Below are 22,671 nucleotides of genomic sequence, written 5' to 3'. Positions count from 1 at the left end.
TACATTGCTGCGTGCGCCACACGACGTTTTCGGGGAACAAACAATAGAATGGAAACAATAAGAAGGCAGTCGGCAATTATTTGCGAAAACGGGCAACGTAGAGACGTCCGGAACGGAAAATAGGGAAAATATGCTTCGAACAGAAGTGTAAAAGTTTTTTCTCCTTTCCAGTGAACGGCATTGTGGCGGAAACAATATTTTTTTTTCCGCGCGCGCTATTCTGACGCAAGTTTGAAATCTGAGAGAGCCAGCCGGAGTTTCGAAGATAGGGAAAGGCGAGGTATAAAACGTGGGATCTAAATCAAAACTTCCACCTCGCTTCGGCGGTGCGTAAGTAGCACGAGAGAGGTCACAAATCCACAGCAAGGATGAAGGTCTTCGCTGCGCTAACGCTGCTCTCGGCGGGTAAGTTAGAATAGCACCTCATTAAACTCTATTGTTCTAGTTATGTGGCTTATAATTTCCGGGTTGGTTACATTCTTTAAAAAACGCAGATAAAATATCTTATCAAACATGTAGATGCCTAGAAAAAGCTTCCTTTTAGTGTCAAAGCTCTTAAAAGAGACATTGCACACAGTGGTTAGGACAACATGTAATTTTGTACCGTTTTAGCAATAACCAAGAAATAAAATGCAGCTGGCATGCGTGAAATTATTTTACAAATGAGATCATTTTTTACCCACAAGGTGGGATTCTGAGTGCTTTGCCTAAGGTTTAGTTTCCGCCTTTGTAAAATGTATGATGGCGTTTGCGTTTTATACCACTTGACCTTAATAATTGACCAGTTTTAAGTAGGCCCTCGTCTTTTTGTGCATTGTTCAGAACTGTCTTTTTTGCACAATCTACTCAGAGCATGTACAATGATCACTTGTTACTGCGTCAGCAATAGTAGTATTAATTCTCAATTACCCGACGGCGAAAGGGGATGGGATGGCATAAATTCGATGGGGATTGAGGAGTAGAGAGAGGGGAGGCGAACTGTATCAGTACAAGACAAGTCTGTCACACAGCTGGAACCGCACTGCATAGCCGAGACAACATTGCCTCAATCTGCGTGATCTCCCGTAATTATGTCCTGTTAGTTTTTTTTCTAAACGTCGCGTTTACAGCTCGGAGAAAAGCCATTTTAAATCACCCCAACAAAGCATGTTTTTATAAGCTGTCCGAAATGGTGTGGCGAAACCGTGATGACAGGGATAACAATTAGGGGAGAAAGGTTAGAGACGCGCCCGCATATTTTTCATCTCTTAGTAACCGATACAATATAAGCAAGTCGAGTTCATTTCTACGGAACCCGTAAGCTAGAGGCCCCCTCTATTGCTGCCCTGGTCTTACCAACATTCGACTTGGTTTAACTCTTTTAGGCATACACTAGTGCGACCAGCTTCCGTGTTGACGTCATAATGTGAACGTCATCATGTAAATCTAAATCATGTAACCGCACATGGCTTTCTACTTATTCCAAAATCTACGTATTTGCAGTTTTATTGGAACAGCTCTGCTGAAGTTAGATTACAGAAGAATCGTTGTTATGCGCCATATCCTAAATCTTGTCTTTGAGATTCAAAATAAGATGTAAAGGCTGTACATTCATGGCAAGCTGCGGCGACACACACATGGAAAGCCAGATCCAAATTAAGATAGTTTAAACAATCATGATATCTGGCACAGCTTCTCCCTTAAAGTACGATTTAAAAAAATGTGCCCCCAAAACCTTAGATGCACCTCGAAAAAGAAACGTGCGATTTGGTTAACGTTTTACGCCACAGAATTCAGTTCAATGGGTGATTAAGCACCGCAGCACAAATGAGATAATGATCACCATATTGACGTTCTCTAGCGACATTTTGGTCGCTATCGCAATTGTGCTTTATAAATATACTGTAAAAAAGTGTTTTCCTAGATCTGCACCAAAGTTAACATGGAAATTCTTGGCAGCCGGAGTGCTACAGTTTTGGATACGCCGGAATGGAAGCTGTTATGTTATTGTTTCTTGTGTTGCGTTTTCTCGAGTTCATGGTTTAGACGCGTGCTTTGCTCGGTGCGTTTTCTGGTTATTTTTACCACTGTCGTTACTCAAACCACTATCACACTAAATTTTTTTGGCTTTCAGTAAAATACGTTTATGGAAAATCTTTTACGTGATGGCTTAAAATAAAATCCTTGTCAGATATGAAAACGGTAATGAAAACGGGGAAAGAAGTTGATGGGCGCCAATGCATCGGATTAGATAAATGAAAAATACTATTTGGGTGAAATTCATGCAGCAGGGATAAATACGAGGGAAAACACAATACATTTGGAGCCGCACACTCTCTTCTAAGGATGTGTGTACGAGATTTCGGCGCACGTTAAAGATCCTCAGGTGGTCAAAATTAATCCGGAGCCCTCCACGACGGCGCACCTCATCGCCTGAGTTGCGGCTGTGCGCTAAACCCTACAATCAATCAATCAATCAATCAATCAATCAATCAATCAATCAATCAATCAATCAATCAATCAATCAATCAATCAATCAATCAATCAATCAATCAATCATCTCTAACGATCTAAGTCAGATAAATCACACCGGATAGCCGTATAAACAACCCTACATAAAGGTTTTCTGAGCGCAGCGCTACTAATAAATGAATGGAAACGTGCGCAAGCGTAGGAAAGCAACACAATTTTCCGGAGGTGTACTACCACTCCAGCGAGCGATAACGAGAGTACAGAAGCGTTGTGGTGTAACAGATTTTGATTTGACTGTGGGATTGACGCGCCGACGCTCCACAGGCGATGAGGAGCACCATAGTGGAGGGCTCCGGATTAATTTTGACCATTTGGGTATCTTTAACGTGCGCCGAAATCTCGAACACACACGGGCGCTTTTGCTTTTCGCCTCCACTAGGAAAGTGGAAGCCGCGGCGGAGAATCCGGGTGTAACAGAACTGTAACCTAATACACAATGTACGGACAAATTTACGCCATCTCGCGATTCACAGTGCGAGATGCACATGAATAAACCAACCAAGCGACCAACCAGCCAACGAATAAATAATAAGTAAATAAATAAATAAATAAATAAATAAATAAATAAATAAATAAATAAATAAATAAATAAATAAACGAAGATCACGTGGGAACGGGCATCGTGTGTGCTCCATGCATAAGGCGGATGGCCCTGCACAAGTCAAAACACCACGAATCTACTATGAGCTGCGCTTCTGAATAAAATAAACACCTACCCTTCTTACGCTATTTTGCCTGTCATGTAGTACAACACTGAATTTTTTTCCTATTTGATTTCTGCGTCTTGCAGTCTGCTTTGCCAGCGCCGCTTCCATCAAGACCCTCAAGACTCTCAGCAAGATTGGTGGGGCTGGCCTTCTCGGCACGGCACCAGGAACAGCCGCCCTCACTTCTGCCTTGGCGGACCTCCCAGCGGCAGCGCCTGTAGTCCCCGCTGTAGTAGAACCCGCTCCCGCTGTCGTAGCACCTACCACTACTGTTACCGAAACAGTCGGTGGTGTTACTGGTGTACCTTCTACAGTCGAAACGGTTGCGGCAGTTGGCCCAGTAAGCCCAGTAGGTACAGTCAGCACCACTGGTACGGTCAGTACTGGATTCCCTGGCTTCCATGGCCCGTCCTTCCCTGGCTTCCCTGGCTCGTCCTTCCCTGGCTTCCATGGAGGATTCCCCCATGGTTTCCTTGGTGGCGCTTATCCCGGTTTCTTCGGAGGAGCGTACCCTGGTTACCCCGGTTCCTTCGGCAGCCATAGTTTCGTTGGTAGTCGCTCTCCTAGTTTCCTGGGAGGATCTAGTCACGGACTCTTTGGAGGACTCTACCCTGGTTTTGGCGGCGTTAGTCATGGTCTCTTTGGCTCATCTTATCCTGGCTCTCTCGGCAGCTCTTTCTCCAGTTTTGGCGGACATTACCCCGGATTTCTCGGTGGTTCGCTTTCTAGCTTCGGAGGAGCTTATCCTGGCTTCCTCGGCGGATTCAACTCCGGTTTTGGCGGAGCATACCCCGGCTTCGGGGGAGTTTTCTCCAGATTTGGCGGAGCTTACCCTGGCCTCCTAGGTGGCTTTAGCCGTCACTTCTCTAGCGGAGCCTACCCCGGCTTTGGAGGCGTTCTTTCCGGATTCAGTGGACATTACCCTGGTCTCCTTGGGGGATTTAGCCGTCACTTTACCAGCGGAGTTTACCCTGGATTTGGAGGGGCTCTTTCTGGCTTCGGTGGATCTTTCCCTGGCTTTGGAGGAGTTTTCTCCCGATTCAGTGGACATTACCCTGGCCTCCTTGGTGGTTTTAGCCGTCACTTCACCAGCGGAGTTTTCCCTGGCTTTGGAGGTGTTTTCTCTGGATTCAGTGGATACCCTGGTCTCCTAGGTGGATTTAACCACCACATCTCTAGCGGTTCTTACCCAGGCTTCGGAGGTGTTTTCTCCAGATTCGGCGGAGCTTATCCTGGCCTCTTTGGTGGTCTTAATGGCGGTCTTTTCGGTGGAAGCTACCCTGGCCTTCTTGGTGGACTTTTTGGCAGCAGTTCCTACCCTGGCCACTTTGGTGGACTTCTTGGCAGCAATTCTTTCCCTGGCCTATTTGGAGGACTTACCAGTGGCCTCTTTGGTAGCCATTACCCCGGCTTTGGAGGATCTTACCCCGGCCTCCTTGGCAGACTTTTTGGCAGCAGTTCCTACCCTGGCCTCTTTGACGGACTCTTTGGTAACCGGTACCCCGGCTTTGGAGGATCTTACCCTGGCCTCCTTGGCGGTCACCACAGTGGACCTTTCGGCAGCAGCTACCCTGGCCTCTTCGGCGGACCTAACGGTGGACTCCTTGGTGGCAGTTACCCCGGATTCGGAGGATCACACCCCGGCCTCCTCGGAGGACTGACCGGAGGTCTCCTTGGCGGAAGTCACCCCAGCTTCGGAGGATCATACCCAGGCCTTCTTGGAGGACTTGGAGGGCTCGGAGGGATCCTCAGTGCCCCCGGCTACGGAGGACTAAGACTCCTACACCAAGACCCCTACACCAGCGTCCGCGTCGGCTTCATTGGCTTCCAGACTGCGCGAGGTCTGGTCGTTGATACCCTCAGCGGTGCACCAGCAGGCTTCCCCGTCCCAGTTGCGACCCAGCTTGTGGTTATTGACCGAAAGATTGTAGTTCCAAGGCCAGTCCCGGTCCCAGTTCCAAGTCCAGTGCCGGTTCCACGCCCCTTCCCCGTCCACGTGCCAGTTCCAAGGCCAGTTCAGGTACCAGTCCCGCACCCAGTCCAAGTACCAGTCCCGCAGCCAGTCCCCCATCCAGTACCATACCCTGTCAGCGTTGCTCAACCAGTACCAGTCGTTCATGAAGTTGTGAGAACCCAGTCCGTTCCAGTAGCAACTCCTACGCTGGTTGAAACTTCCGCAGTGGTTAATAGCCCCACAGTGGTCGCTAGCCCCGCAGTGGTTGCAACCACCCCAGTGGTTGCAGGCGGCTCAGGTAAGAAACACTCCCTGAATATCACTCTAGTCTAACAAATTATTCTAGGCGGTAAATTAGGTTGCAGAAACGCAGCGAAGCTAAATACCAGAATCAGAATCGCTGAAACTGGCCATACTCAATTGAGTCTAAAAGTCACTTCAGCCGAAATCACTTTTTAAATTGGTCTGAAACACACATGCAGTCGTCAACTCACCTGAGAAATTTGGCAGTATTCGGTTATTGTAGTATTAGCTGGCCGAAAGAGTGTGACCTACCAATATGTCAAGCAGTGGGCTCATTCATTTAGCAATTGACGCAGCCAGTTGTCGAGAATGTGGTCCTAGTAAGATAATTTTTAAGACAACTGCGCATATTTCCTTAACAGCAACGCGGCGTTTTGCCACAGATTGTTGGCCTCTAGGAATTTGTCAGCCCGTCTAAAACTACTATGAAATGCGTCTATGACACCAATACTAATAACACTGTTTCCTTCAGTTGCAGACCTCATCCAGAAGACTGACGAAAGCACCCAAGTCCAGAGCCACGTCGCCCTCTAAAACACTTCGATACTGTCATTATCTGACTTGTAATTAGGCCATTTTTTATGCTTGTTTCCACAATAAATTTATGCTGAAATTAACTATCACCTGCGGTTTGTTTTCTTTCACTTCAATAGCTCTGCAAACAAGGAATAAAAAGAGGTATGGGAAAGGAATGGCGAGAAAAAATGATAAGAGAGATGGATAAAATTACTGATAAACACAAAACCACAATATTTCTTGTTTTAAAAATTCGGCGTACAGTCTTCGAGCTTCATATAATTAAAGAAGTAGCAACGTATATCGCTCATACCGCTACCCTCTCCCAGGCCTCGTTAAATAAAAAAACGCATCCTTATGTGGGCATAAAAAGGTGCTTTATTAGTATCCCATGCTCTAATTTTGGCGCAAAAGGCTTGCGCTAGTCCTGAAGACATGCGCACCAACCGAAAGCCTCTTTAAACACAGTGTCCACGTGCGTATACAGGGTGATCAAAGTTAAGTCGACAGGTTTTTTTTAAAGACGATAGTCTTTCTTGGGCTACTTAAACCCAGAAATTTTGGTCTGTCTGTATGTCTGTCTGTCCGTCTGTCTGTCTGTGACTCGATTCAGCCACCCGGCCAAAGCAAAACAATGTTTGCGCAATAGTCTTATATAGTCAGAGCTAAAAATACCCGTCTATGTCCGGTGTAATGCTCATACTTGTCAACATTGTTGAAGAAGAACAAGATATTACGCAAATATGAGACAACAAATCAATACAGAAGTAATATTTGCAGTGTTCCTTTATAAAAAAATCAAACATGCTTTACTTTTGCGAAATTAAATACTTCATAAACTGCAAAAAAAGAATTCACTCCGCCGTCGCCTGCTGTCGCCCGCGTCACTACAGCTTCTGGCGCCATTTTAAGAAATCAACCGGCAACAGTTACGCAAGGTTCCACTAAATAGGTTCCACGTTCTGCTTGCAACGCACGTGGAGTAGGGAAACGCGGTTCTATAAACGTTGAAGTAGGGCGTCTCGATGAACGCTCGTCTTCACCGTACGGCAGCGTTCGCATCGAGACACCCGGTTTGGAGCAGTGGAACACGGGAAATTTAAAATGATTTAAGCAAACATTTGGCGTATTTACCTTGGGAGGAGCGCGACGCAAGAGGAACAACATGAGAGGTGAGCGGGAAAACGAAGGGAGGCATTTACTTCGCAAAAGCCGATAAAGACTATCGTCTTTTGACGGCATTTGCAACGAAAGGCGCAGATACGCGGCCAATTTTTTTAAATAGGCGCCTAGTTTTACGCGGAGTTCACCTCTACAGCGATTTTATGCGCACAGGGCGACACATAATTAGACGTCATTATTGATGTAAGTGGTTTTATTAATTAAAATTGATTAATAACTTTTAGTGGCTACAGAAACAAGGCATGTTTGTATTGGAAAGTTACACGCAATCGTGTTTTTACGTGGTTTTATTTGGTAGAATTCTTCTAGCTCATCCGTAGTCCGAGATATTGAACTGCGAAGTTTAATTGCCGCTCGCATGATTACGTATGGTATCAGTCAAGACCGGTGCATAGCTCCTCCCTTCTTTTCTGTGTTTCCAAAGCGGTTCCGAGTACTGCAGATTCCGATAACGCCAGAAAAGACAGAAAGGGTGCCAGTTATCCTTTTGCCTATGCATCCACCCCTTTGTCGAACTAAACACCATACACAGCAGGCACGTCATAGAGGGGAGGAGGTTTGCGCTGGTGCAGACTGCCTTGCATGCGTAATCATGGGAACGGCAATTAAACTTCGACGTTTGATATCTCGGACTGCGGATGCGCTAGAAGAATTCCGCCAATTGAAACTGCGTGGAAACATGATTGCGTCTAACTTTCCAATACAAACATTCCTGGTTACTGTAGCTACTAAAAAGTTATTAATTCAATTTGAGTTCATTAAGCCTCCGAAATCCGTAATTCCCTCATATTAATGTGTCCCCCTGGGTGCGTAACTTCACTGTAGAGGTGGTCTTCGCGTAAATCTACGCGCCTATCTTTAATAAAAAACCTGTCGACTTAACTTTGATCACCCTGTATATCGGTGTGTATATGTACCGCTTGTTAAGCAAAATTTTGCAGCGAGGCTCAACACTTATTTTGTCTGTCGGAAATGCTTCATTTTTGGAATAGCACATGTACACCACCTTCAACATAAGAAAGGCAGCATTTTCTTTCGCCGCATTCAAACATTTGTTCTTGCCCAGGGGATAACACAAGGCAATCAAAATTTCCCGGCCTATACGCTTTTTCTGAAATCCTAGAGTGAAGAAGAGGCTCCGGTTTTTGAATGAGTATGTAGGTTATGTAATTAATCGGCGCTGTGTAATGGTGTCTCAACCATGAAATGCGCAACTACATTTTAGCGTTCACGAATCGTGTATATGAACGTAATTAAAACACATTACGAGAGCACTTACTTACTCCAGCCTCTGTCGGCCATTCACACTTCTCGCACGACGCAAATCGTGGCCCCAGCACTGTACAATAAAGCGCAATTATTTTCCGAGATGATTACGTGGATCGGAAAATGTTAGGAATTCTAACAACAAATGCAAGATTAGAAATATTCAAATGCAGTTAATCGGGTCACTTACCATAAAAGCGCACCCTACGGGGTATTTTCAGTGCTTTTAGGTGTATGATTGCCTCCGGAAGCCAAGACCTGTAAAGAGAAACATTTAAAAAAAAATACGTGGAGGCGTTGTTCCGCTCATGATGGCGCGTCGTTATTTTTATTGCCATCGGTTATGGTGCCATCATATTGCCGACATCAACCATTTGACTGTAGGGTTTAACGCGCCGACACAACGCAGGCGATTAGGCGCGCCTTAGTGGAGGGTTCCGGATTAATTTTGACCGCCAGGGGATCTTTAACGCGGGCCGAAATCTCGTACACACGGGCGTTTTTTACTTTTCGCCTCCATCAGAAAAGCGGCCACCGCGGCCGGGAATCGAACGCGTGTACTCGTGCACAGCAGCACAACGCCTTAGCCACTGAGCCACCGCGGAGGGTCGACATTAATCTTTAGCGGTAATACTGAAGCTTCTCCGTCTTTTACGTTATTAGTAAAGAGTTTAAAGAGTTTTCGCGAACCAGAGTGTGCGAGTAAACTGGTTTATTTAGCTGATCAGTCCAGCCTTCTTAATCGATAAAAAGTGTGAAGCCGTTTGCCTAGATTGCTACACGGAAGTGCCGAGATAGAAAATGTGGCACTCACTGATGCTAAGAGAAAGGGATGCACACATACGCGCGCGCGCGCGCGCGCACGCACGCACGCACGCACACACACACGCACGCACGCACGCACACACACGTACACTCGCATACGCACGCACGCACACACACACACACACACGTACACTCGCATACGCACACACGCACACGCACACGCCCACACACACACACACACACACACGTGCACACACACACACACACGCACACGCACGCACAGACACACACACACACACACATACGCGCGCACACACACGCGAGAGCGCACGCGCACAGAGAGCAACTATATTGTCACGTGCCAAACTGTGGGATGACAGCATTATCAAAAAGGACGGACATGCTAACGCCCCGCGTGGGTACGTGCCGTGTTATGTGGCACAGCAGAGGACGACGAAGGAGGGCGTTAGCTAGCGGCGCGTGTGCTCGGTTCTTGGTCGACATAATGCTAGCCACCAACCGGTGCTCTCTGTATGTTTTCCCTGACAAATTAGGCACCTCGCCTAATAAATACTTTTCCCCTGCTTCTTCACGAAGACAACTTTCCTCCATCCCTGTTTGACAGGACGCAACAATATTGAAAGCTGGCCGTGTCCCGGTTGCTGCAGGGGCATCATGGGTGGGGCTCTCGGGGGCCGTGTAGGACCCTAAATACGTGCTATGCAGTGCTGCGAGCCCCGTACGCGGTCAATGTACTTGGCGCGATGAGCACTTGCTAACAAGCGACGAAATGCCATCACCCGCGGCCTCCTTATATAGTTCTACTTGGAGGCAGGATAAATGAGGTGAACCATGGTTTGGAACGATGCAATGCATTCATAAGATAGTCTTAACACTTACTGCGCCCGGTAACGCACCACGGACGGCTTTGTCGTTGTTGTGAGTGTTTGTGCATGACGATAAGCGCTGCTGCCGTTTTTGCCGTCTTCTCAGGTCTTGGTCTTTTCACAGCGAAACGTAAAAAGCGGTTTCCCAAGTAGCGTTTTCCCTATATAGCGTGCGCGGACTAATTGGCGCAAAACGAAATTGGCGTAAAACGAAACACTTATACACTGCCTGCCAAGCCCCTCACCGTATTCAAGTTAGTGGAGATGGCCCGGGATTATTTTTCGATACTTGGGTCTTCACATTTTCAGGTACACCAATGTCCTAGTAATTACGTTCTTCAATAATTCTGTTAAAGCAATGAGTATTGATGTAGTTATTGCAAATCAAAACATCGCATTTTCGCCCGCGCCGCATTTCTCCATCGCATCGTCCGCCACCTGGCACCGCGTGACCGCGACTTCCAATCATGCATCGCTTTTTGGTGGCGTCAGCAAGGACATGCGGTTGCGGGCGTCGTCTGATACTGCGGTATTCTGCGCCGCATCGCTCTGCAACGGGGCTGTTTGCCTTTCTGCGTTCCGTTTGGGCAGTTTTTTCATCATTTTGCTTACGAATCCTGCACTACACACATGACTGGAAAAACTGGTGCAAGGAATGGGGCGGAACTTTTACGCTTCCACACCACCCCGAAAGATCACGCGAAAAGGGAACGACCCTGTCACCGCGTGGTCGCGGTGAAGTCGCGTCTTCGAACATATTGGAGTCTAAAATATGTGAGTGAATGACTAAAGAATCGTATCAAAATTTCTTAGAGTGAGCACATACCTGCGTTCCGAACCGACGTCGGTGTATATGTTGATTAATTGGCCGCTCGTTCACGCTAATGTCGAGCTTGGTCGTGTTGTGGTTACTCCATCCACGCGCGTACACATGCAGTTGTACTATTCCATTCTGTTATTTCGTACGGGTATAAACATTTGTAACCGCAAAAAAAAGAAAAAAAGAAAAAGGAGCTGAAGGGTTGCACGGTACCCGACAGGGATTTTTGCATCATTGTGGAAATGCAGGGCGTTACATGGTTCGCCATTTTCAGTAATTTCTATGCATTTTATATTTTTTTCGTCTTTCGAAATTTCGTCGGACCAATTATCTTCATTTACGCTTTTATAACCATAACAGGTGGAACTTTCGCAAAATCGGCATTATGGTGGACATGCGGGAGTTATACTGTTTGCCATTTTCCGAAATTTTTACATTTTTTTATTTTTCGTTTTTCAAAATATCATTTCACGAATTATCTTCATTTACGCTGTTATAACGATTACACCTTCACTTTGGCGTGTGCCGCTAAGCCCACTACACCCAGCACTAGCGGCCGTCAGGGTTTGCCCCTACTTAGGCTGCACAGGTACGTATGCAGGGGTGCAGCTCGGGGGAAAGAGATGGAACGATAACAGAAGTCACCGTGAGCCTCATCGCAGCCGCCGGCTGTACCTCCGCGAGGCCCGAGAGCTTGCTACGGCGAATATTTTGAATGTGACACAAGTCGTTTCCGTGATATTTTCGGTATTAATCTGCTCATATGTTACTGTAGCGACGACAAGCAAACTAGATGAGAAAGGCGATGTCATGCATTAGGCCAATCCCCTTTCAAATTACCCGCTCGCGTTGCCATCGGGAGTTCGTCGCTACGGAGCAGTGATACACTACATGAGCTATTCCGTTCTTAACTTGTATCAGAGCATATCAACGCCGTGTTCATTCGTCGACACTGCCGCATGCGGTTGCCGGTTGCATCGTGCCAGCTCCGCAGTCCATCGCTTCTAGAAGTCAATCGGTCTGCTATGAATATATATGATTTTATATTTGTTCGTCGCCATCACCGACGGAAAAAATAAAACGTAACCCAACCCGCTCACTGAGCCTTGGTACCCTAGATATCAGTTGCGTGTGCAGTTTTCGATAGAGAAAACATAACGGCAAATATTAAGGTGTCAAATCACTGTAACAGCACCCAAACGTAGTTGAACCTTTTTGCGAACGTGTGCGGGCACGTTGTCCCACTTCTTTGAAATTTTGAACATAAGCACTCACGACGGTGGTGATAAGATGTTAGTGCTCAGTCAGGAGAGGTTAGGCCACCAGCCAAGAATAAAAATAGGCGAGAACGTGCAGCCACAGATCTATTTTTGCACGCCACCGAAACAAGAAGTAACGGTGGGGGATATACAAATACGACAAGTCAATCCCTTGGTCGAGAAATATGGAAGGTCGTCTAGCCTGAGTAGATACATACGGCGAAATTCCGTTCACTTGTGGGTACAAGCCCCGCGCTTCCTGTGCGCACCTATAGCGCCATCTACTGCTTTGGTTGAGACACTTCGATTCTTTTATGAAACTGCGAAAAGGGCTCCGTTGTTCTCCCAGTAGAGTAAGAGTCTGGGTTTTAAACGAACGGCAGGAGTTCAAGCCCAAGCATTACCAATATCTTTTCCAAGACGAACAGAACGTTTTTTTTACTGTGCAATATTCTCTTAACTTAATTGTGCACGTTATTTTTGTGAATAAACGTGATGTGGTGTCTTTTAGGTCGGTGTAGAAATGCGCCTGGGCCTATCATTAAGAATAATTAACCGTTTGCATCGCACCGGACTGCGATGCAAACTGCGCAAGGCGTGCGTGTGCGCTGTTTTCCCAGCGCAGATCCTAGTTTTTACTTTAATCGCATGCTGGGCCTCGTCATTCGCCAAATTCGCCCATTTAAACACGCTGAATGGTTCGTTCTGGGACGTTGTCGGAAAGCCCACCTGCACCGATTTCTTAGAGTGAGCTTTGTTTGCACTCAGAAGACGGGGCTTTCTATACTACCTGTAAAGGTAAACTTCAAGAAAAAGACATCCTGTTCTTCTTAATAATAGTATTACTACGTAACGGCATGAAAGATCACACGAACCATGGAAGACGTGACCGGTGTATTTTAACTATGTACACGATGTCGGCCATGAGAAAGCCCGCACAGCTGGCTCTTCTCCTTCTCCTTTGGAGGTTGGGCCCACAGCTCTGTTCTTCCAGTGAAACAACGCCGTCGTCGAAAGCGACCATAGCAAATTTACAGTTGCGATGAAGATGCTAGATGAGAGGAAACGTGGAGAAGCCCTTGCCTCTAGGAATGAGGATGTGGTGCTCGTCGTGAGCACTGGCCCCTCAACAGCAATGTCCGCCGACACAGTCAAGCAACGTCGAAAGCCCTCGGTGTGTCGCCGGAATTTGGGAAGGGTAATGTCGTCGGCTTTAGGTCAGATTGCCGCTTGTCAGGTCACCTGGTCTTGGCGGGTCATGAACCCGGGACATGGGGCTGGGAAAAATTCACGTCTATTGCTGCCAGGTGCCAATGTGATCCACGAGACTTGGAGCGAGGTTCAGGAGCCGACACGGGGCGAAGATAGGGGCCAGGATAGCGACGAATTCACCACAGCCTCCACCAAAAAAATTCTTAACAGTATTGTTACATGGCGACAGAGTGAATTCGACGCGATCCATGATTTAGGATAAGGACCTATCTATTTACATTATTTACAAGGCGGCTATGAGAGCATCCGCCCGGGATGTCAATCCCCCCTCGTCGTCGACGTTGGGCCATGGTGCCACTGTCCATCTATGTAACATGACAGTATGAACGGGCTGGACGTATGATTATACCTTTAGGCAATTATTTTTTCTAGAACTATGCTTTTCCACATTAAGAGCAATATGTCTCACGATTGTTACAAGCTTGGCAATGGCAAAGTAGTGCTTGACGTGGGGCTGCATTCTGGCGCGAATTCGGTACATCTTTAGTCAAATTTTGACTGAAAAGTCCTGTGTTCGCAAGAAATTCAGAAAAATAATTTTGTGGTTTTACGTGCCAAAGCTACGCATATGGTGCTAGGTGCACCATGAATGGAGGGCTCCAGATTAATTTAGCACAACTGGGGTTCTTCATTGTGGACTTAAGCACGGCCGCTCGATGGAAACTAGTTTCCATCGAGCGGCCGTGGCTTAAGTTTCGACACCCGGTCGTTCTTGTTTTCCGCCTCCATCAAGAAAACGGGCGCCATGGACAAGATTTAACCCGCGTCCTTGAACTCAGCCAGTGTTTTAGCCCTGAAAAACAGTGATTTACCCCAAATTTAAAAGGGGCAATCGCGCGAGAAAAAAATATGTGCAGAAATTAAGAGAATTACCTATTAATGCGTAGAATTCTTATCCCGCTTGCCCACATTGTGAGTTTATCAAAGCCAGGTTTGGATATGGTAACCGAAGACTTTGGGTTGCTTTATTGTTTTAACCTCCCATGAATACCCCAATGAAATGTTAGCACAGGACTGGGATAAATGGAGGTTATTGGGAGAGGCATTTGCCCTCCAGTGGGCGTAAATAGGCTGATGATGATTGTTTTTAAATCTTTCTTTGTTTGTTTCCTCCAGTGATGTAAACTTATAGCATTATAGCGACTAAGTACATTTAATTCGCCAACTAAGTATTTTTCCGCAGATCCGAGGTGCAGCGCAGAATCGATCTGTTCTCGCCGTTTTTTTTTTCTTCGTGGTTCTAGCGTTCCTTTTTTGGCTGCTTTAGTTCAGCCTTCGTTTTTGGAGATGTACCACGTGATGCATATTCGTGGTTTATCAAAATTCTGCTCTACAAACTATCTCCATTTACGCTATTATAACGATTTAGTGTGTTAATTCTGCCATTTGTGCTTTTTTGTGCAAACGCAGGGCGTAACATGGTTTGCCCATTTCTGCTATTTTTTTATTGTATTTGCAACGTCCTTTTCCGGGATTCCTTAGTTTACTCTGTGTTTTGGGGGAGAGATATACAAGTCGCATATTTTTGATTTCGTCAGTTCACTATTGTTAAATTTTTATTCTTTTCAATTTTTTTATTTTTTGGTTTCCTCAATTCTGTTCCAGAATTTATTTCCACTTACGTTATTGTAACGATTAAATCTGTTACTCCCGCCGGTTATGCCTGTTAATGATAATAAAGAGGTGGCTCGCACGGGCATGGGGGCACGGGCCTATCTCGCTCCTCGCGCTCGGGGCGGTGGGTCGTGTTCAACCCCAGGGATCGGGTGACCAACTGTGTGGCTCCTTTTCTCCGTCGCTTTCGGCGACAATGCGTTTTATAGCAAAGCTTTACTACTTTCGTCCAGCAATTTCGCGGGGGATGCGCCAGGTGACCTTTTGAGTGGAGACACACCCCCGGTTACAGACCCCTCGAAGCGCATCGCGTGATTCGCCGTGCCCGCTGTCGCCGCTGCGCACAAGGCCACATTTTCAGTCATTCTGCGCATAACGAGCAGCCGTCACCGCAGCAGCTGCGGCCGAGGCAGCCGACCACCCGCGCAGCCTCCCATGCATGCGGCGGTTGCCTGAGACAACGGGACTCGCCTGGCGCCCGCCGAAGAGGAACGGGGCGTTCGCCGTGAATGAACGCCGCGTTCGGCGCATTCGCCCCCGCAAACGCCGCGTTCGCCTTGCCTCCTTCTGTGAGCGTTGCACGGTACCGAATGGCTTTGAGGCGTGGTCGGCAATACAGCTAAATCAAAGGTTAACCAAGCTAAACCAAGACTCAACCAGACTAAGCCAAGCTTTTGCTTTGCATTTCCAAGATTATCTGAGCTACGCCGCAGCGATTTTTTTCGTGGAAAGGCGAAGCCTTACACGGTCCTGGCTGTGGTGATACTCGGTAAAATCTGGTACACTTTAAAAATACTTCGACAAAATTTATAATTTGAACGTTTCATCTATCCAAGCTGCACTTGGGGTATCGTAAGAGTTCTGGTAGACGCTACGCATTAAATCAGACCGCATGTAAACTATACCGCACGCCGAAGTTTCGTCACATGCGAATTTTCGTTTTTCTGTTCTATCTGGAAAGCGGCCGTTCTGGCGGCGGGATCATACGCACATCGTCTGCACCAAAGATATATCTGCGCTAAAGTGGCTATGAAGCCCCCTCGGCTGAGGCTATGGAGTCGGTGGGGATTTCGCACAGCTAAATCATAGTGATATCCTCCGACAAGGATTTTGCCATTACGATTTATATAAACTGATTTATGGCATGTGAAATGAACTTTCGTTTCCTTTTCTTCTCTATTTGTCTACTGTAACGCCGAGCAAGGCCCAGCGGCTTGAAGGGAATGCCGATTGGTTTGCGCCTGCCCGTCTTTGCACAAACTTTTATAAATGTCGTGGCTTCTCATTATAGGGGTGCCTTCGGTTGTACGCAAGTAACTTGTTGGATTATCGAAGCCGGATCTTGCAAGTACCGCCATACCCGACCTTGCAAGCGAGCATTCCGCACTGCTTGAGCAGGATTGTTTTGCGTAAGTAAAAACAAACGTGTGGGCTGCTAAAGGCTTGGGTTGAATTTCGATACTTTTAAGCTTCCCTCCAGTGTATTATGGTATGACTGTAGCAACCAATGCAACCATAAGCGTAGCAACTGCTTTAAGATTATGAAATGTGTGTCGCGGACACGCAAAATAAAAACAAAGGGGCTGTTAGTAGCTGTCGGTGTTTTCTCAATTTAGTCGGTGTAACTGCACCCACTCACGCTGGTTGAGAAAGACGAACAGACAATGGAGTAAAGTCGGTTGCCACAAATGCTCCGGAACATGCACTGCTGGGTGTGATGTTTGCACACATGCAGTTGGGACCTGCAAGGAAGCTATGGCCAGAACAGTTCCCTCACCTGTGGGCCCGGATGTTGTGTGACAAGATGCACGATAACAGGCTCTTCAGGAAAAGTAGAGACATATTTGGGCGCAGTCATGGGTAATCGTCCTGCCAGCAGCACTAATTAAGGAGAAAAATGTGAAAACTGCGTTTGCGTGTATTCAGAAGTGCCCGAAAAACCCTTTAGCGATGCTGATTCGTTACGGGGGAACGCGGTGATAACTTGTAAGCGGCAAAATAGATCACGCAGGTTTAGAAACGCGCGGAAAAGTGTTCACAAATTGTGGGCTTTCTTATGTTTGCAGAAAACCGGCATTCGGATAATATGTCCGTGTGTGTGCATGTCAACAATTGCAGAAGTTCTCTTGCGATGAGGATTTGTTGAAGGTTTTCTTGGGTTCAGGTACCAACCCCCGGGGACTCGTCCTACAGTTTTATTGTTCAGCTTTCACTGTGGGTCACTCAGTTTGCTGACAAATTCTATGTTGACCTCGAAAATGGACAGCTAGTAGTTGTGCCTTTTGAAGAATATCTACACAAGGTAGCCGTACTAGTGGACTTCGTCATCCTCATCGACTCCAAGTCCTAACGTTGTTAGCGTGGTTTGTTACCGCCTCCCTCTATGTTCCAATAAGCGAAAGAAAGACAGAAACCGTGTGAGCTTACTACGTCTATGCATTGTATATGGTAACTAAACAATAATTTGTCGATAAGTACGTGTGTAAATTTCCATGTTCGTGACAACGCACAGAGGCACAACTAACTACTCCATAAATTATTAAAAGGGGAAATTCAGGAATTACGATATTTGTACAGAAAAGAAATGATTAAACACATGCATTAGGACACATGTGTACGTCTAGATGCTACTAATAATGATTTAAAGGGTAAATTTCAATTATAGTTAAATCACTCAACGGCAGCAGTTTTGTCTAAAGTGTCACTAAAATTGTCCTGGGCGGATGCTTTATAATCATTATTTCGACTTCTTGCATGACAAAATAACATCGAAACCATGAGACAGTAATTATAAGGTTGGCTTTGGAATTACATACGCCACAAATCATGCTGCGAAGGATTCACAAACTTTGGTTGCACGTTTACTTCTTGTAACAAAATTTGAAACCGTAATTTGGGAATCCATTGTTGCCGTATATATATAGAAAATACTTCGCTTTTAATATATATTAGCTACGCCCACAAATGGTGCCCGTGTCTCGACGGAGTACCCGAAAGTTATTCTGCAATAGCACAGAAAAGACAAGTTATTTCTGGTTACGTGTTATTATTACCGGTTAACCATTTATTACGTGTATATTCCTCTCAAATACACATTGCTGCGGCCAGGGCGACCACAGTGAAAAAGTTTTCAGTTGTGCCCCGTAAGGCTGCGCTCACAAAATTCGCACTTACCGCAGACGACTGTGGCGATCCAAAGGACTCCGTTCGATTGCATCACACCGCACAACTGGCGTGTGCCCATTGCCCTGTGCCATCCTTACAGATACAAGGATCCCTAACTCCATTGGGTGAGTGCTGCATATGAATCATTTCGGCAGGTATACACTTTCTCAAGGCCGAAGAGACGTTCAGTCTCAGCAGGCAGACTAATAGCTTGTTCGCAAAAAAAAGCTACCGAGACGGATGATGTCTGACTCACATCCAAGTTAACAAACGGCTCTGCCACGCCATTGACCTGGCATGAGCCTATCGCACTCTAACGCGGAGCACGGCACCTCGACCAATCCTTCGTAAAAGGCTGCAATCCCCAGCGAGTACTGGTGGGGCTATTGCCCGATCATTGTCTGGTAGTCCAATTTTGACCACTGAACCCAGTGTTAAAGACACCGTCCATTTTACACTCATAGGTCGTGTAAAACAGGCTAAGCAAGGGTTGCGTTTAGGGTGAATATTTGCTTGTTTTGCTGCGCAGCATTGTCCCAGAAACAATGAGTTGCAATTCACGTGGGCGAGCTAAGTCCTAAAAACTGGTTTATAGGGCAGTGGTCAGAACGGTGTAGGAACGTATAAAAACATTGGCTGGGCTATTGCAAGACACGTCTGTTTGCTGCGTCCGACCAGCATCACAGTAGAACGCGTAATCATGAAGATCTCCGCTGCGCTCACACTTCTTTCCATGGGTAAGTTGGCCCCGCTATTTGTTCTACCGACAGAATACGTGCTGCGGACAGGTTTATTTATTTACATAGAGATAGTAATTATTCACAGTACTTGCATAGTTACGATATATTTATCTCCTAGAAAAATCATTTGAAATTGCTAAGTTTTTTTTTCGGCATAATCTGATCGTCTAACAAAACAAGACACTATAGTGACTCACCTGTGCAAGCGATCTCTCCGTTACGCAATATATTTCCCCCCGTGCAGAACACACCTTGTTAGCTTGATGAATGCATGCTCGAAAAGCCCGTGCTGAAGCATGCCATGTTGAACAATTTGACCTATGCAGACCACACTACAGGAACATTCACTAACATATCTTTATGGTGTTCGGCCGGAACGTTTTGCTTACAACGTTTACTGGATTATATAAGTGGCGAAACCATAAGTAAAGTGAATGCATCATTAAAAGTAAGCTAAAGATATTCGTGCTGACACAGCCGAAGAGCCGAGAAGAGGGCTGTATCCATCGTCAAAACGCATAGCAAGCATAGTCGAAGTGCTAAAAGAGTGACCAAGATGCTCCCGCTGTCAGCATAAAATCGAGCCACGGGCCTCTGGAGTACTGGCTAGCAGATTTGCATGCACACGTCATTGCAACATCACTTAGGGTATTTCGCTTGTTGGCTCTAGTCGGGGGAAACACAACTGTGACTTCGTGGAGCGTGCAGTAATAATGTAAGGGCATCGAGGAGTGTCTCAAGCGAAGTCAGTTCTGTAGCTTTACATCTCTAGGAGCACATTTTAAACCGAACGAGAACGGAAATTTGTAGAAAGTTTAGAGCTTCTGGCGACAACTCCCGAAATATGCACGCCATTCAGAAGCAGGCTAATAAAACCGAGCGCATTTTTTGTGTTATAGTGCAATAAGAAATAACACAGCAGAGGTGTGACCCATAAAGAAGAATAGAGGTAGTTTCATGCGCTCATACCCGCTCGGACAAATACAAGCCGGAAGCGATAATGCTATTGATTCTGCTAGTGTAATAAAAGCGGCTTCAATATTAACATCGCCTTGCAGTCGCAAAAAAATTCTTTACGGCAGGAAGGGGAGACACTGGCCGAAATTTCTTAGGGAGCTCGTTTTCGGCCGGGCAATCTTCGAAGTCCAGACCCGATCGCCAGGCAACATTAATATTGGGTTGAATGAAAACTCCTGATTTTGGCGTTTGAAGGTTCTCCAATGGATACGTTGCACCTTAGAAATCTACGTATTCGGTACGAAGCGCTGCCCCAAGGCCGGGATCGCCATGCTAGGAAGACTACCAGAAAGCTAAAAACGTTTGCTCTTTGTTGTTGTTCTAGAGAAGGCACACCTATATCTAATATTTCTCAGTCGTGCTGTCGTTACTCAGCAGTAGTGTGTTAAAACATTCTTTTCCCGCGTGCATTTCACTCTGTCTTTTAATTGCACGAAATGACATTAAATCCTTCAATTTCCCTTCACGCACGTTTTCTTTAGTTCCGCACACGCAAAAACGGTCACACTCCAACGGGGAATGATTCTAACACAACTTTTTTTGCTGCCGTTCTGCCCGCAGTAGCCTATGCGTCAGGAGCCGTGAAGACCGTCTATAAAGCGGCAGAGCTCAAGAACACTGTTGCTGCCGCTCTTCCCGGAGCTGAGGCTTTTCCTGAGCTCCTTGGTTCGACCTTGGTTAATGGTGGCACGGGTACGGCAACGACTGTGGTTTCGTCCACCAGCAATCCTGTTGGTACCAGCGTCAGTCATGGAACCACCACTCACCAGGTCACTGGAACGAACATATATCCTGGCATCCCTGGCGATGCTTACTACAACCCCTATTTCCCAGCAGGCTATCCTGGATACGGTACAGGGCTGTACCCTGGCTTCCACAGCGGAGCTTATAACAGCTACCTCCGTTGGGCTTACCCTGGATTAAGTGCAGGTTTTTATCCCGGCTTCTTTCACTCAACTCGTCATGGATTCTCTAGCCCACTTTACCCTGGCCTTCTGGAAGCATCTCAGCACGGTCTTTTTGGAGGAGCCTACTCCAGATACCTGAGCGGAGGGTATCCTGGACTCTTCGGAGGGGAATACGGAAGTCTCTATGGCTCTCGCTTCTTCGGCAACGGTGCTTTGGAGAAGGTCCGAACGCATTTCGCAGGATACCAGAGAGAAGTTACTGTCACCGTCGACCCACTGACTGGGCTACCAGCGCCAGTTACGATTCCTGTTGCCAACCGTGTCGTGACGATCGAGCGCTTCGTACCATTCCCATCTCCGTATCCAGTACCGGTCCCAGCTCCTCACCCAGCCCCGTTCCCATTGCCGCACCCTGGAGTCTCCAACCCAGTTTCGTCAACTACTCAAATCGGATCCACCACCACAGTTAGCCAAGGTGGACTGGTCACTGCAGTCCCGGGTGGTGCAGGTAAGCCATAACCTCTTTAGATACTGTTTAGGAAACTTGGGAGTGTTAAGGAAGAAGTATTTCGGCGGCGTAATCAGTGCTCCATTCACCGTGTACCAGGAGCCTGTTTGCACCCCGAAACCGTTAGCCATTACGCGAGGAAATGTTTATTACAAACCCCAGGCAAATCAATGAAAACCCGGAGAAGCAGTAGAGGTTCTGGGTTATTTCACTAATTCCTTATGCATAAGTTTTTCGGGAAAAAAAATTCCCTATAGGACAAATTATCTCTGCAAGCGTGTATCTTATTTACATCCTTTCCTCGTCAGGCAAAAAACTTGTTACTTCACCGAGGAATCACTTTTATCTGCTATTACAAAGGATGATGACTGGCCCAATTGACGGAGCGCTGTAGCAAACAACAGGGGCAAATGAAAAACCAAGGTCCCTGTAATGTGTAGGGCACCGTAAGTGGCAATCCAGAATAATTATCCTTCATAGAATGTCACGTAAATAAATATGCTTCACAGAAGACTTAAAAGTTTTATGCATGTACACATGTGCAGAACAGTCAACCGTGATTTTGTTAGATACTTTTGTTTGCGCTTCATAGCTGCAAGCATATTGAAAGTTCTTTCGGTCTTCGAGCACGCACCTAAAAACGAGATGTTATTTTTTCTCTTTTACAGCTGTCGCTTCCGGCCAACAGGAAGCTGTTGCGCAGACCCAAGCCCAGGTTAATTTATAGGCGTCATGAAGACGGGTAATGTCACGCGACAAGCTTCGCAAAACAGTTAAATAAAATGGAATGTGAATAAAAATTAAATCCCCTATGCCTGCCGTCGTCTGACTGCACTGAATTTGCTCATTAGTAGCCTACAGAATACACGTCGAGTAATAAATATGGAGCTATACAGCTGCAAAAAATAAGCGTAAAACTAACGGCGAGAGATGGAAGCCCAATGGCGACTTGCTATATTGATTGATTGTAGGGTTTAACGCGCAGACGCAACGGAGGCGATAAGGCGCGCCGTAGTGGAGGGCTCCGGATTAATTTTGACCACCTGGGGATCTTTAACGTGCGCCGAAATCTCGCACACACGGGCGTGTTTGCTTTTAACCTCCACCAGAAAAGCGGCCGCCGTGGCTGGGAATCGAACCCGCGACCTCGTGCTCAGCAGCGCAACGCCTTAGCCACTGAGCCACCACGGCGGGTGGCGACTTGCTATATCCGAACAAGTACATGGCTGGGCAAAACGGTTAAACCAATAAATAAGCGCGGAGAGAAAAAAAAGGAC

The 22,671-nt window shown here is 46.6% G+C and overlaps 2 protein-coding genes across 2 annotated transcripts; both read left to right on the top strand.

Moving 5' to 3' along the window:
- The first annotated feature begins 252 nt into the window (after window positions 1-252).
- LOC144153612 (uncharacterized) lies at window positions 253-6,092 on the top strand. Its single transcript, XM_077685262.1, has 3 exons — window positions 253-405; window positions 3,302-5,470; window positions 5,948-6,092. The coding sequence occupies exons 1-3, from the start codon at window positions 369-371 to the stop codon at window positions 6,007-6,009; spliced, it is 2,268 nt and encodes a 755-aa protein (XP_077541388.1). The 5' UTR covers window positions 253-368; the 3' UTR covers window positions 6,010-6,092.
- A 12,728-nt stretch (window positions 6,093-18,820) lies between these two features.
- On the top strand, window positions 18,821-22,210 carry LOC144151403 (uncharacterized). The gene is made up of 3 exons (XM_077682442.1): window positions 18,821-18,958; window positions 20,540-21,394; window positions 22,063-22,210. Exons 1-3 carry the CDS (start codon window positions 18,922-18,924, stop codon window positions 22,119-22,121), a joined length of 951 nt encoding a protein of 316 aa, XP_077538568.1. The 5' UTR covers window positions 18,821-18,921; the 3' UTR covers window positions 22,122-22,210.
- Window positions 22,211-22,671: the final 461 nt, after the last annotated feature.

This window comes from Haemaphysalis longicornis, unplaced genomic scaffold, assembly GCF_048455015.1.
Source record: "Haemaphysalis longicornis isolate Haplotype H1 unplaced genomic scaffold, Haemaphysalis longicornis Haplotype H1 scaffold_9, whole genome shotgun sequence".
In the NCBI taxonomy this organism is placed as follows: Eukaryota; Metazoa; Arthropoda; class Arachnida; order Ixodida; family Ixodidae; genus Haemaphysalis; species Haemaphysalis longicornis.
Note: the sequence above shows the minus strand (reverse complement) of the source record. Positions and strands in the feature narration are given on the sequence as shown.